Here is a 15,460-nt window from a genome sequence, read left to right on the forward strand (position 1 = left end):
GTTCTCTCTTTATTTATTACTCACCTACAATAGCTGAGAATTTGAGGTCACTTTGAGCCATCATGACCATTGTGGCAGCATCTCAGTAACATCATGCTAGGCACAGGTCTCCCATCTGGCTGCTCTGGGAACCTGCCACATGTCTCAACACAGGACATTGCTTCCTTGGCCTTCTAATTGGCCTGAATCCTTATTACCTTTCATGGTGCCTTAAACCTGAATTTGACTCCAATCCAAAATTATTCCTGCTCCAAAGGACTGGGAATAGAGCCAATCTCTCTCTTCCAGCATGAAGAGCTTCCAAAGCACAAGGGACATCACAGCAAACTGATGGAAAAAGTCATTCTAAATTGGGCTCAGACTTGCTTTAGCTATGAATGTCTGTCCTTTAAGAATGCATTTGGCAATTTTCATTTTAACTGTGCATTAACTGTAGTATTGATTTTAATACAAACAATCCACACTGCAATTCTATGAAAAAAGTTGTATTAAAATATTTGTATACATTCGTTTTCAGTCAACTCAGGCTCAGTCAGTTTGAACTATTAAAAAAAAAAAAGATCCAGCTCAGAGGTAAAGTTTCACCTTTCAGAAGCAAAGAGCATGGCTCTCTCAAGCAAAAGATTTTCTATAGAACACTCTTTAAAATAGTTTCAAATAAGCAAATACCTTGAAGTGACAGCTGTGAAATGAATACATTATTCTGTATGTAATGTTTCAAGTTGCCTTGAATGACAGGGTTTTAGCACAACTGCTTCACTTTCACTTTGATGAAGTCAAGTACATTCCAGCACTGTTAGAGAGGTGCTTCCCAAGTCCGTGAAGATTTCTGACAACCACCATTTCATCCACCTGTAGATCAGAATCACTGGTAGTGCACTGAAAAAGGGGTTTGTACAACGCCCCCCTCTGGTGAACATATGGGCTTCTGCATATTAAGAAAACAGCATACCAGAATTATGGCCTGCCTCCATCTGGTAATTATCAGATGCCATCTCTAGAAGGGACAGTTTAATTAATTTCATGTAACAGAGCTGGTCTTTCACTGAAGACTTCTTATTACACTGATTTTGTATTCAGACCCACTGGTGACTAACACCTGACTTCCAAAGTCAAAGGTTCAGAAAAAGAGGTTAAGGTTGTTTTCTTCGTGTTTCAGGTACTACTTTAAAAAATGGACACAGGCAACTTAAAAATCCCATTTCTGTATGAAGATTTTTTTTACTTACTATGTTTCGAGGAATCTCTAAATGAAAGACTGGAGGAAAAATCTGCCTAGTTTGTTTGCCCTGTATACTGGACAGCCATTTGTCAGTAGTCAAATCGGGTCCCCACCCCATTTGTGCTGTATGACAAGACCCAGGGGAAAGAACATTTAAATGGCAGGAAAAAGTGATTGTAAAGCCACAAAAACACAATCTAAAAAACAGGGTTAAAAAAAAAGCGCCACACCTCACTGACGCACTTTTCACTTCAGTAAGGCTTAAGAAATCTGAGCTATAGGCTTGGCTCTGTCAGAACATGTGACAACACAATTATCTTAAAAGAAAGGGATCTGAAGTAGGGGACATAAAAGAGAAAAAAAATTGAGAAGATCTATACTGTCTATGACATTTGCCCCAGTAAAGGAAGCTGGGCACTTGCTGCTCACATTTCTCTGATTTTAGGGAAGTCAAAATCATGTTGAAGTGCAATGCTAGTTACACTACAGCAATGGTAAAATATTAATTTCCTTTTGGAATTTTATGGCAGTTTGGGGTATTTCAAAAGCCTTCATTTTTAAAGGTACTCTTGCCACACATCCCCCATACATTCAAGTCAAACACTAGAACAGCAGTTTGTTCGTTCTGCTGCAAGTACTCACTGATCACATATAAAATTCCCCTTTCAATGTCAATGCTCGCAGGGCTTTTAAATCACTATGTTACATACAGGAAACATATAGCAACTTAAAAAACGGCATTATTGTAAACTTGTTCTGTAAAGCTTTTCAAGTAGGTTTTATACAATGTGCTGTTCCCTTTCAAGTATCTTTTAAAGGGATAGAAGGAACAGCACAAAACTGTTACTGGAAAGGCTTTAAATATTGCAAATAAACTCCATTTAACAAATCAGTTATTGAAAGAGTCTGGTTCTGGATTTTGAAGCTTCCCTGCAGTCATTTGCACTTTGCAATTCATCCTCGTCAGGGTCATTCCAGCTTGGTTTCATTGGAGTTAGTTCAGGGGCGACCACATCACCATCCTAGAAAGTAATTGAAAGGAAGTCGAGAAAAAGTTACCAACTTTTACAAGCACATTCTTACTTTATTATTTGTCTTACTGTAGAAACCAGGACCTCATTGTGCTAGTTGCTGTACAAACAGAACAAAACAAGAAGCACAATTTTAGGCTTATGAATAGAAAGGATGAGAAATGAGCCATAAAAGGGTCATTATCAATGACTGAGCACTTTGTAGGTGAGAACTCTGTACAAACGTATCCGAGTCGTTCAGCTGGTTCCCAAAGCTTAGTTATCAATAAATCCAGGAAGTAGGTGAGCCAGAAAATACTTAGTGTATTATCACACAAAGTGAGCCCAGTAACCATCCCATTGTCCATCTCAAATTCAGCTGTCCAATACTGCCACAACAAAGTGCTGAGATCCTGCAGCATACCTGTGGCATGGATTACCCACATTCAGTTTTACAGACTTGGCCACGTTTCACCTGTTAAGACACATTACTACGGTGCAATGAACTGGTGTGGTGGTTGTAAAGCTGGTTGCATGATAAAATTGATATTGTTAGAAGCACAGAAAGCTTTTTACGAATCTCACATGCAAAGCACATTGTAGAAATTAACTCTGATTTGCTCTCAGAACCCAGAACTGTTACAAAAGGATGAGCCCTAAGGGGACTCACATGCCCAAGATCATGCCTGTGGAAACCATATTCCAGTGGCTGGATTTCTGGAGGTACTGAGCGACCCCCAAGATTAGCTGTGGGTGCTCAGCACCCCTGGAAAACAAGCCCTGAGGCCTAACACACTGGTTTTAGAAATGCTCAATACAAGGTATTATGCTTCGTCACACTGAAGGGATTTAAAGCTCTACATTTTTTATTAAAGGACATGAAACTAATTTGTGATGCGAGTACGTTTCTCTCAGAGCTCCTCCAGACTACATTTCATGCAGGGAAAGGTATTTGAGAAAACATCTAGACCTGAAAGAGCAGATACAGAAAGAGGGGCAGCTTAATACGAGATACAGATTAAAAACCAACTGCTATGAGAAAACCTTTAATTGCTGGAAAAAGACACCTTATCACACTGTCCGTACCGAACTTGATGTACAAGTCACACCTACTAAGGCTTACTGTCCAGAAAACTAGAGGTTCAGTGCACCTTATGCAATGCTATGATTTGCATATTTAATACATGTGAAATACCTAATTTACATTCTCATTTTATTTATAATGGCAAAAATGTTATTTGTTTCCATCATATTAACTACTCTGCTACAGTGATGGACATAAATAATTTTATCAGCTGAAAAACAAGTTTACTGGGAGAAATGATAGAGGAGGCAAAGGGCAGCACAGGGGAGGGGATGCTGTCTCAGAAATGCCAAGTTAGCTCTATTGATATTACAGGTGCCACCCCGGCAGGCGACTGAGGTTCCTATTTCCTTCAGGATCAGGTTCTGTCTGTCTCAGAGAGAGTTTTTGACCCACTGACTCAACATCCCCAAGAGCTGGGACCACAGAGGTGGCTCTGGCCCTGCCCCTATTGCAAAAGCCACAACTGCATAAAGGGCCTACAGTGTGCTCCATCCCCATCACGTCCTGTGGTATCTATGGCTCTGGAGTCTGACAAGCAGCAGGGGCAACAGGCTTTACCCACACACAGCAGCAGGGACCTTCGAAACCAGGAATGTTTGGGCAGTCTCTACCCTCTTCCTGTTCAAGTCGCCTTGTTTCCCCAGGAGATTGGGGCTCCTGAACAGGAGCCCATAAAAGATCAACAAAAGAACCAAATTAAATTCTCCTGGGGAAACAGGAAGCTTTACAGGCCTGGGAACTGGTCTGAATGATTCCTTAAAGAGATGCCATTGAGCCCCACCGTGGTGGTTTAGGGCTGGTCTACAAACAAAACTTGCACCAGTTAACGAAACCGATGTAAACCCTTGGGTGGATGCTCTTATTTCAGGATAAAAGTGTCTCACTTCAGTTCAATTTACACCTGTTCCCAATCAGTTTATGTTAACCTGATAAAAGCTACCCTTAAACAGAAATAAGAGTGTCCACATGGGTTTGCATTGGTTTAAGTTCACTGCTTTGGTTAGAACATTCAGCATTCCTGTGTAGACAAGGCCTTACAGGTAAAAAATCCCTAACAATGCACAGATTTTGAAGGTCCCAAGTCCATGTGCCAAGGTGAGACGCTGAAGGAGTAGGGATTATTTTGGGCAAGCTCTCTGGCCTGTGTTGTACAGGAGGTCTGACTAGATTATCACAATGGTCCCTTTTGGCCTGGGAATGGATGAATCTGTGTGTAGGGGTATTTATAAAGTAGTACGTTACCTGTGGTTTAGTAAAATCCATGTTCATACACCACTGAATAAAACACTTTGTTGCAGCATCTAAACTCTTCTCATCCTTTTTCTTGCAATAAACCCGGATCAGCTGCTCTGCAAATGTCTCTGGCAGAAGCCTTGAAACCTTTTGAATAGAGGAAAAGAAATTATACTGTTTCTTGGAATCTAGAGCCAGCTGATCAATGAACTTCAAAATGTTTCCAAATGTAGGTAGAAAAATGTAAGTTCTCATTATAAAGCATAATGTGTACCACAAAATTAGGGAGTTTGACTGGAAAAATTAGTCAATCTGAAGATAATGAGGAATGGATTTTGGATGGACTGTGTTAAATACTAAGATTCCAGATTGTGGTAAAACTGCACCCCACCACCACACTATTGCACAGAAGTATTTCCACAACCTGTTATATGAAAATTTCCTTCAGAAGCAGGCCGGGCATGTATGATAAGGGCCTTTGGCAAAGCGATAGCTACCTGTTCTTTCGAAATCTTGACTGCCTGGCTCGGATCAGACTTGCAATAGAAGCGAACTTTATCAATAGGGTTCTGTTCTTTCATTCCATAGTCCATATTGATAACCTTGATGGAGACAATTCAGAAACGGATACAGATGAACAAAACACGGTTACCCACCTTTTACATAACTGTTGATCTTCGAGATGTTGCTCCATTCCATTCTAGGTGTGCTGCACCCAGACGCGCGGTTGAAAACTTTTGCTGCAGCGGTATCCGTAGCGCCAGCTGTGGTGCCCCCTTGAGTGCTGCGCTCCTGCGTCGGTACATCAGGAGCCGCCGGCCTTACGCCCTCTCAGTTCCTCCTTGCCAGCAAATCTGACAGAGGGGCAGGAGGAATGGACATGAGCAACACAGCTCAAAGAGCAACAGTTACAAAAGAGGTGGGTAACCGCTTTTTCCTCTTCAAGTGCTTGCTCATGTCGATTCCATTCTAAGTGGCTCCCAAGCAGTATCAACGGAAGTGGGCTCGGAGTTCACCGTCTTGCAGGCTGCAGCACTGCTCTGGCAAAGCCAGGGCTGTCTCGAGCTTGCTGGGTAAGCGCATGATGAGATGCGAACACGTGGACAGACGACCAGGTAGTGGCTCTACCGATCTCTTGGATTGGTACCTGCGCCAGGAAGGCCACTGATGACGCTCGTGCCCTAGTCGAGCGTGGTCCCACGATCGCAGGCACTTTCACCAGTTCATAACAGTAGCGGATGCAGGCCGTGATCCAGGACAAAATCCTCTGAGCAGACACTGGGCGACCCTTCATTCTGTCTGCCACCACAACGAACAGCTGTGCTGACTTACAGAACAGCTTTGTCCTGTCTATGTGGAAGGCCAGCGCTCTCCTGATGTCCAGGGTGTGTAGTCTGCACTCCTCATCTGATGTATGAGGCTTTGGAAAGAAGAGGTAAGTATATGTCCTGGCCAGTATGAAACTGGGAAACGACCTTGGGCAGAAACGCTGGGTGCAGTCACAGCTGGACCTTGTCCTTGTAGAAGACCATATAGGGCGGCTCCAAAGTAAGCACCCTGATCTCAGACACCGTGCAGGCCGACGTTATCGCGACCAGGAACAAGTCCTTCCATGAGAGAAGCAGGAGAGAGCAGGAAGCCAGAGGCTGAAAGAGAGACCCCATGAGCCTCGACAGCATGAGATTTGGGTCCTGGGCGGGGAACGGGATCCCAGACGTGCAGGTAGAGACACTCCAGACCTTTCAAAAACCATGCCATCATGTTGTGAGCGAAGATTGACCTGCCTTGGAACAGAGGATGGAAGCCAAGATAGTGGCCAGGTGGACCTTGATCGATAACTGGGACAAACCTTGGAGTTTGAGGTGCAGCAGATAATCCAGTATCTCCTGCCTCAGGACCTGCTCGGCCCGACTATGCCATTCTGAGGCCCAGCACGTGAGTCTTTTCCATTTGGCCAGATAAGTCGCTCTGGTGGAGGGCTTCCTGCTACCCAGCAAGACTTCCTGGACACGGGCCAAGCACGGCCATTCATCCATGCTTAGCGATGCAGCAGCCAAGCCGTCAAGTGCAGCACCTCCAGGTTAGGATGCAAAAGGCTGCTGTGGTTCTGGGACAGCAGATCCAGCCAGAGGGGCAGCTGCAGTGGGGCAGCTACCGAAAGGGTCAGCAACATGCCGAACCAGTGCTCGTGAGGCCACACAGGGGCTATTAGGATAATTCTCACCCTGTCTTGCTTGATCTTCACAAGGAATCAATGACACTGGCGGGAAGGCATACATCAGCGCCCCCAACCATGGAATGAGAAAGGCGTCTGAAAGGGAGCCCCTGTCCATTCCCCGGATCAAACAGAACACGTGGCATTTTCTGTTCTGCCTGAATGTAAATAGGTCCACCTGGGGAGTCCCCAACCTCTAGAAGTTTATGCTGACCATCTCCGGATGGAACGACCACTTGTGGAGAGATGAGAAAGTCCTGCTGAGGTGATCCACCAGGACATTACTGGTTCCACGCCGGTGCGTGGCTACCAGATGAATGGCATGCCACACACAAAAGTCCAAAGGGCAGAGAGCTTCTGGACAAAGGGCCGAAGACCTGGCACTGCCCTGCCTGTTGATGTAATAGATCACGGCGGTATTGTCCGTCAGGACCTGCACCACCTTGTTCCTCAGGTGGGGCAAGAAAGCCTGGCAGGCCAGGCGAACCACTCTGAGCTCCCTAATGTTGATATGGAAGGCTAGATCGTCCCACAACCAGTGGCCCTGGGAGCTCAGCTCGTCCAGGTGGGCTCCCCAGCCCTGGTCCGAAGCATCGGAGACCAGGGTCAGCAACGGGAACAGGGTTGCGAAGGGGACTCCCTCCAACGCTTACCTGAGGTCCAACCATCAATTCAAGGATGACCTGATGTGGTCCAGCACCCAGACTATCTGGTTCAGGTCGTGCCTGTTGGGAATGTAGACTGACGCCAGCCACATTTGCAGGGGCCGAAGATGAAATCGACCATGTACGTACATGCGGCCATATGGCCCAACAGCCACAGGAAGGTGTGAACTGTGGTGGGCAGGTGGTTCTTTACATGGGAGATCAGGTCCATCTGACATGGCCTGAAAACGAGCTCCTGGAAGGAAGGCTCTGGCTCGCATGGAGTTGAGAACCACCCCAATGAACTCTATTCGCTGGATGGGCGTTAAGGTGGATTTTTTCTCGTTTATTAACAGGCCCAGGTTGCGGCAGGTGGAACGCACCAGATTAAGGCTCCTCTGCACTTGCTCCTGAGATGGGCCCTTGACGAACCAGTCGTCATGATACGGGAAGACCTGGACCCCTTGATGTCTCAGGTAAGCAGCCACTGGCCCCACACATTTTGTGAACACCCTTGGGGCCGATCAGAGGCCAAAGGCTAGTACTGTGAATTAAAAATGGCATCTGCCCACTATGAAACTGAGGAAGTGCCTGTGACCTGGGAATATGGAAATAAGCGTCCTTTAAATTGAGGGCAGTGTACTAGTCTCCCAGATCCACGGAGGGCATGATGGAGGTCAGGGACACCATGTGAAACTTCAGCTTTTTGAGAGACTTGTTGAGGCGACGCAGGTCCAGGGTGGGTCTGAGGTCCCCTTTTGCCTTCAAGATTAGGAAGTAGTGGGAGAAGAACCCTTTTCCTTTCGTGTCCCAAGGGACCTCCTCCACCGCCCTCAGGCGCAAGATGTTCTCAACCTCTTGAGTAAGGAGCTGCTCATGAGAAGGGTCCCTGAAGAGGGATGGGGGAAGACTGGGGGTGGGAGGGAGGGATGGCCAAAAATTGCAGGATATAGCTCCGAGATACTATGTCCAGCACCCTGCGGTCCAAGGTGACTCGCGACCAGGCTGAACTGTAGGGACGAAGATGGTTGAGGAAAGAACAAGGTGGATCTGGGAAATTGACTTGGGCATCACTCTCGAGAGCACCTTCAAAACAAATGCTTCTGGCCCCCTGGGCTGCTTTACCGGGCCAGGCTGCGTGGGAGGAGGAGGAAGGGTGGTGAGGACTAAAACTTGCGTGTCTATCCCTTCTCCTTGCAGACCCATTGAGGCTGCCAAGACCTTGGTGGCGGGGGTGGCTGGAACTGCTTCTGTGAAGACTGCAGCGTACGCATGACCAGAAAGCGAAGGATGGCCCGAGTGTCCTTTAACCCAGGCAGCCTCACATCCGTCTGTTCGGAGAAGAGACCATTCCCATGGAACGGGAGGATCTAAATCAAGGGCTGCATCTCTAGGGAAAGACCAGTGGTTTGAAGCCAGGAGCTGCGCCTCATAACCACTGCCACCGCAACCACCCTTGCTGCTGAGTCCACAGTGTCCCACACTATTTGGAGGGAGCACATAGCCGCCGCAGTGCCCTCCTCTACCAGGGTGCTGATTCTTGGGCCAAACCCTGCAGGAGGGACTGACTCTTTGAGCTTACAGAGGGAGTCCCATAAGTTAAAACTGTATCTGCCCAAGAGGGCCGGATGGTTTGCCACCCGGAATTGCAGGCTGGCAGTGGAATAAATTTTTCTCCCAAAAAGGTCCAGTCTTTTGGCCTCTATTTCTGGGAGTTAAGCTAGTGTGCCCCTGCTTATCTTTTTTGTTGGCCGCAGAGACAACCAGCGAACCCGGAGGTGGGTGGGTATAAAGATACTCAAACCCTTTGGCTGGGACAAAGTACTTCTTTTCAGCCCTTTTGGAGGTGGGAAGGATGGAAGACGGGGTTTGCCAGAGGCCGTGGCAATTTTGAGGACCCCGTCATACATTGGTCGGTGCTGCAAACTGTTGCTGCAAGGTGAGTGGTGCGAAGGGGGCATCGTCACAACCGGCACGGCCCCACGTGCTCCAGTAAGGCCACTGGCTGTGCTGCCAATGGGGCACCGATGACTGCGTGGCCTCTCGTGCCCAATTGCACCGGTGGAGTCTGGGCGAGGGGCTGAACTGCTCTTCCGTGCCGGAGGAATCCCCTTCCTGTGACCATGGTGGGGCCATCGATGCCTGTGTCTGCCTGCCGACCGTTATCCCTGGAGACCGGTGCCCGGAGTGAGAGGATCAGTGCCGGTACCGAGGGTACTGGTGTCGTGACAGGGAGCACTCCCATAGGGCAGGCAACCAAGACCTGCACCAAGAGGACGATCAGCGGGAGGCCGAATGGTGCCAATAGTATGGGGACTGGCGCCTCCCCTTAGTCAAAATCTGCATTGAGACAGTGGAGAGCGCAATTGCGGCGACTGAGGGAGAGCCCTGGAGGATGTGGGCTGCGACTCTGGAGATTTGGGACAAGAGTAGGAGAGCGTTGCCTTGCCTCAGGGGATTGGCGGCGCTCCACTGCTCCTTGAGGGGTCTTAGCAGCTGGCTTGTCCTCATAGGGAGCCTTTGCTGTTTCCTGCGGCACGTGTGGTGCCAGCAGCATGGGCGGAGGCCTCTGCTCTCTTGGTGCCGGGGGAGCTTGGGAATGCATCGATGCTGTCAGGAGTTTGGGTCCCCTACTGCTCCTGGGAGTTGGTGGTAGATCCTTTAAGGGGCTAAGGGCGCCGACTGGGGAGATATCGACACGTGGCTCCAGAGTAGGCGGGTGGCCAGAACTGGGTCCTTTGCCCGATGTCCCATGGCCCTTCTTGCCCAGTGCCAGGGAGCAGTGCTTCTTTTTTTCTTTTTGGGCACCAGCACCAGGAATTGGCACCAGGCAGAGCCCGGTTCCAGGGGTGCGCTGCGCACTGAGGCCGAGGTATTAGGTGAGTCTGCAGGAAGGCTCAGAAGCCAGGTGGAGAGCAGCCTCCATGAAGAGAGCCCACAAATGAATATCCCGCGCTGAGTCCTGGGTAGAAAATTTTTTACGAAAACGACACCTGTCCTTCAAATGGGATTCCCCCAAGCACTTGAAGCAGCTTCTGTGGGGGTCACTTACAGGGATAGGCCTATTACAGTCCATGCAGGGCTTAAGCTCCGGAGACTGGGGCATGCCCCGCCGGAGGCGAAGTCCCTGCTGGGACTCTAACTTCTAACTACACTTAACAGCTACTTATCAGTAACTACTAAGCAAACTATTTACAAGGTCCTACAGCTTAAAGTCAGAAGAGATGAAACCGCTAGCCCTTGTTATGCAAGGAAATGCACTCCGACTAACGATAGTGGGTGGCAAAAAGGAACTGAGAGGGCGTAGGGCTGGCGGCGCCTGATAGACCGATGCATGAACGCGGCACTCAAGGGGGTGCCAGAGCCGACCATACGGACACTGCTAAAGCAAAAATCTCCAACGACCGTGCACATGGGCGCACGGACACCTAGAATGGAATCAACACAAGCAAGCACTCACAGAAGAATACATATTTTTGGGTAGTTTTTTAGACTTGAGATTACTAAGATTCTAACAAAAGAGACACTATAATTATTAGTTGTTAGAAAATAGCAAGGATTATTCTAAAATATTTGGCACTAACTAAAACAGTTAATCTTTATGAAAAAACTAAAATTTGTCTCAATTGTTTCATGAAATTAGTTTCACTGATGTGATGAGCTTCAAGAAAGTTATAAAGTATGACCTTAAAAGTGACCTACAATCAGACAGAGAGGCATCCAGCAAACAGAGTTGAGGGAAATCTAAAGTGATTTACAGATTACCTTTCAGATATGCTTCAGATCTGTCTATATGTAGTGGTAGCCCTTAAATTTTAATTTTGCCTCGGTAACTTGACAGTGCTGCCACTAGAATATTTTTGGCAGTTGAACCAAGACAATTTTAACACACCAGTGCTGCCTCCACCCAATACATATAATTTTTCTATTTGTTTTCCAGAATATCTGAATTAAGAAAACAGAATTTTTAGGGTGGAGAGGAATGGGGCACAGAAGGCGAGAGGAGAGATCAAATCAATTTCAGCAGTGAAACACTTGCAGAGAAGCATTTCCCTTTTTCCAATGACTCAGATGTAAATGAAGGCATAGTTTGAGGACAATGGGATTACATCAGTGTGCCTGAGGGCAGCAACTGACTTGCAGAACCTTTAGTACTGGTGGGAATGCATAGACCAGGAAGACCTCTGGTTGCAGGACTGGCCATTACATGACACATTAAGTGCAGATGCAATAAATGTAAAAACAAATGTTAAACCCTAATGATTTTTTTTTTAAGCAAAGTTAACTTTTCCAAGTAGAACTGCTCTGAAAGGGTCTTGACCAAGGTCACACTGCCTATCTGCAGGAATAATGGCTTATAGGAAGACATAGTCCAGTCACAAAGATGTAGTTGGACATTGCACAACCCAAGGGAGAAGGAATGCTTCAGTCTCTTTCTACTTGCAGATGTAATACTTCTGTTATGTTTTTTTTATGCTGGTCTTAGATAGCTATCCATTTTCAAGGTCACAACCCCCTTCCCAAGTGCAAGTTTTCCACCATGTGGGCCTTAATGTATCACAAGCACAAGAGTAATAATGAGATTGCTGTCAGAGCAGGCTGATTCTCAATACTTAGGGCTTGTCTTCACTATCTACGCTGCTGCAATCGATGCAGCGGGTGTCGATCTAGCTGGTCTAGTGAAGACCTGCTAAATTGATAGCAGAGCGCTCTCTGGTCGACTCCAGCTCCCTGAGAAGAGTAAGGTAAATCCACTGGAGAGCGCCTCCCATTAACGTAGTGCAGTGAAGACACTGGGTTATGTCGACCTAAGCTACAGTAACTCCAGCTACATTATTCAAGTAGCTGGAGTAGCGTAATTTAGGTCAACTTACCCCGGTAGTGAAGACAAGCCCTTAAAAGTGACCTACAAAGGTTTTTACATTTAATGATTAGCAAGTCTGTCTTCAAGTCCTCCTAATTTTATTTCTCTAAGTATATATGGTGTATGTATTTCATCACTAGCATAAACAGTCAACTACAATTAAATACTAAATTGAGTAATCATTTATATGGTTAAATATGTACTATTATTATATTTTATTTTTAAAATTCCTTCTTTTATTCCTCCTTGAAGATTGTCTTTTGGATACATTCCTGTGTGCTCAGCAGCTCCTGTAATTCTGTTTTCTGTGAAACAGTCCACACTGCAAACCAATGGAACGTGTTAATCACCGACTATTCCAAGTCAGAGGGTTTTCTCATCCCACGCTGTGCTGTGAGACAGCAATGTAACCACTATGGTCAAAAGGTAGCAATTTATAAAAGTGGTAGAGCTGGCTCAGAGAGCATGCCAAGAGCTGTGATGTCAGTAGGGGGAGGAGCCTATATCCCTCTCCCTTGGGTTTTCATGTGAGGAGAAGTCTCATAGCCATTATTTTTAGTTTTTTCTTTTTGATAACTGGGGTTTTGCCAGAACTAAGGAAAATAGAGGTGAACCTTCATGGACCACAAGCCTCTTTAGATGAAAAATGGAATAAATGCAAAAAAACTTTAGAGGTCATCTTTAACATACTTTAGAGAACACACCAGCAGCCCCACTGCTGGGACTGGATGGCATTTTCCCATTATCTTTTTCAACAGTATTAGTTTAGAAAGGCTTTAAGCTGTTAAGTTAGATTTGTAAGGCAGTCAAACTGCCTTCTGTGTTTTGGTCTCCTTCCCCTACTGGGAGAAACAAACTTGTCCTGAGTGAAGCATTGTGTTAGCACCAACTATTCCTAGGAAACAAGACTGACAATCCAAATCCACACACACCAACTGATAGGTGAAAGCAGCAGGTATTGTTTTCTGCCAGGTCCAGAAGAGGTGAATTTATCATACCCATAATTTCTAACTGTATAATTTAAATCCATTATGACTTCTGAAATTCAGTTTTTGTGAAGGACACTACAGAAATTATTATATTTCACAAAAAAGTCTACTGCAGTGGTTTTTAAGTTGTGGTCACTCAATACTTGCTAGCAGTCTGCAGAAAACTGGCAGGGCACATGGTGCTGGGACCACCACTCATTGCTTCTACAAGCATTCAAGGCTCTTCTTTACAAAAACTAGTAGCAAATGTTACAGAAGAGGAAATAGGAAGTGCTTTCAGGGAGCAGAGCCAGCAATAGAACAGCTAAAAAAGTAACTAAAAATGCTTTCCTAACATTGCTTTTCCATTGCCACAGGGATATTACATGACAACAAATTGGAGAAGAAAATGGGCTATGCAATCCCTGGGAAGAGAGGTGTCCACAAGACAATCTTAACACATGATCCACATTATGAAAAAGTTTGAGAACCCTTGACCTATAGGCTTCAGGAGTAATACATACAGGGAAACTGCTAGGCATCAGATACCAACTGATTACTCCACACAGGGATGGGAATGCACCGAGGGTTACCTTATGCCTTATATTGTCCCTGAATTGTGTAATTAGTGTGAATGGGACAAACTGTTTTCTTATTTTGAATATAAAGTATACTCAGCTTTATTTGCAAACTTTTACATGGTACACTTGGCCCTTTGTGATACAGAAATGAAGACAGAGTATGTTTTACACTAAGTTTGCTCTGAAAGGACACACTTACATCAACTATAAAGTCTTCAGCATTCAATTCAATATCCTGAGGTGCATTCTTTGGTCTGGAAGCAACAATGTCAGCTGGCAGCCTATCATACTGCTCCTGAGAAAGAGAGAACACTTTTAATTCTATTCAAGCACTACCAGTTCCAGATCTGTGCAATTGAACCCATATATATCTGGAGAGAACGCTGCCATGGTTGAGATACTTTATTACTTAAAATACCAGCATTTTTAATGTAAATAATTCACTTTTCAAAAGAAAAGTTCAAGTGAAGATTTTCACCTGCATTAATAGACCATGACTACAGCTGAAGATCGGTCACATGACCAGGTGAAGCTATACAGAAAGTGCTTCAGCAGAGGGAATAAAACCTGCATGAAAGACTGACTTTGAAGTATGTACGTTTTCCATGATACTTGTGTGACTTTTAGCCAGAGATACAATCTATTATGTTGGTGATTTTAGATGGTCCCTTAGAGAGTCACAAAAATCTTTAGTGCCTAGGGCTATCTACTAGCCCTCAAACAGAAATAAGTTGACCTCGAGGGGACTACAGCGCCCTGAACATGTTCCTTTAAGCACATTATCTATGTTCCTATTAAACAGGTCAACTTCCTCAATTCCTCATTCTAAACAGGAAAACAGAAACACTCAATATTTCTTACAGAGTCTGTTTGCAATATTGACAATGGATACAAGTATGTATTCCATAACTGCTGGGAATCTGCCTGTTTCTGCTGCTATCAGGATGTCATCACACAATGAAGGAAAGGGCTGTTGAAGAGAGAGCTCTTACTCCCCAAACAAACTTAATTTAATACCAGAACTGTTAGAGGTAGCTACCTATAACACTTTTTAAACAAGTATCAGAAGGGTAGCCATGTTAGTCTGTATCCACAAAAACAACGAGGAGTCCGGTGGCACCTTAAAGACTAACAGATTTATTTGGGCATAAGCTTTTGTGGGTAAAAAGCCACTTCTTCAGATGCATCTGAAGAAGCATCTAAACAAGTGTCTCAAGGATGAAAGCCATCCTTTGAAAGTAAAAGACAATGGTTTGGAATTTGAATTTCTTTCCAACCAGATAAATTCTGACTTATGAACCATTAATAAGTGGAGTTGATAGGAATGCCTATGATTAAGACTGCCCAACGCATCCCATTATAGGACATTGTTTTCAGGAGTTTATAAAACTTTGGCAAACTAACCATTTGGGCTGAAATTCTCCCTGCCAGGTGTCTGCCTCAGACTGAATTTGTTTGGAAGGTTACTAAGAATGAGACTACGGAAAAATGTCATTCCCCCTATGCCCTCCCCATGCCCAGTTAAAAGTTGTATAATCATTTTGTTGAGAAGCTCTTGCACCTCCAGCCTTTGGAGGAAGAGCATGAAATTGGGGTGTGTGTGTGTTGGGGGTGGAAGGAGCACTCTGGTGTCAAG

At 45.5% G+C, this 15,460-nt stretch overlaps 1 protein-coding gene across 3 annotated transcripts in view; it reads right to left on the reverse strand.

The window, feature by feature from the left end:
* Window positions 1-469: 469 nt before the first annotated feature.
* The window catches only part of SAMHD1 (SAM and HD domain containing deoxynucleoside triphosphate triphosphohydrolase 1), a 63,818-nt gene continuing 48,827 nt past the window's right edge, over window positions 470-15,460 (reverse strand). For 2 of the 3 annotated variants that reach the window (XM_077832110.1, XM_077832113.1), the window contains 4 exons: window positions 14,024-14,119; window positions 5,050-5,154; window positions 4,562-4,699; window positions 470-2,244 (listed from right to left, as the gene is read on the reverse strand). In XM_077832110.1, the coding sequence (XP_077688236.1) occupies window positions 2,116-2,244; window positions 4,562-4,699; window positions 5,050-5,154; window positions 14,024-14,119 (468 nt within the window). In that variant the 3' untranslated portion in view covers window positions 470-2,115. The remainder of the gene's footprint in view (window positions 2,245-4,561; window positions 4,700-5,049; window positions 5,155-14,023; window positions 14,120-15,460) is intronic. The other variant, XM_077832112.1, reaches the window with a different exon arrangement.

Source organism: Eretmochelys imbricata, chromosome 13 (genome assembly GCF_965152235.1).
Source record: "Eretmochelys imbricata isolate rEreImb1 chromosome 13, rEreImb1.hap1, whole genome shotgun sequence".
In the NCBI taxonomy this organism is placed as follows: domain Eukaryota; kingdom Metazoa; phylum Chordata; order Testudines; family Cheloniidae; genus Eretmochelys; species Eretmochelys imbricata.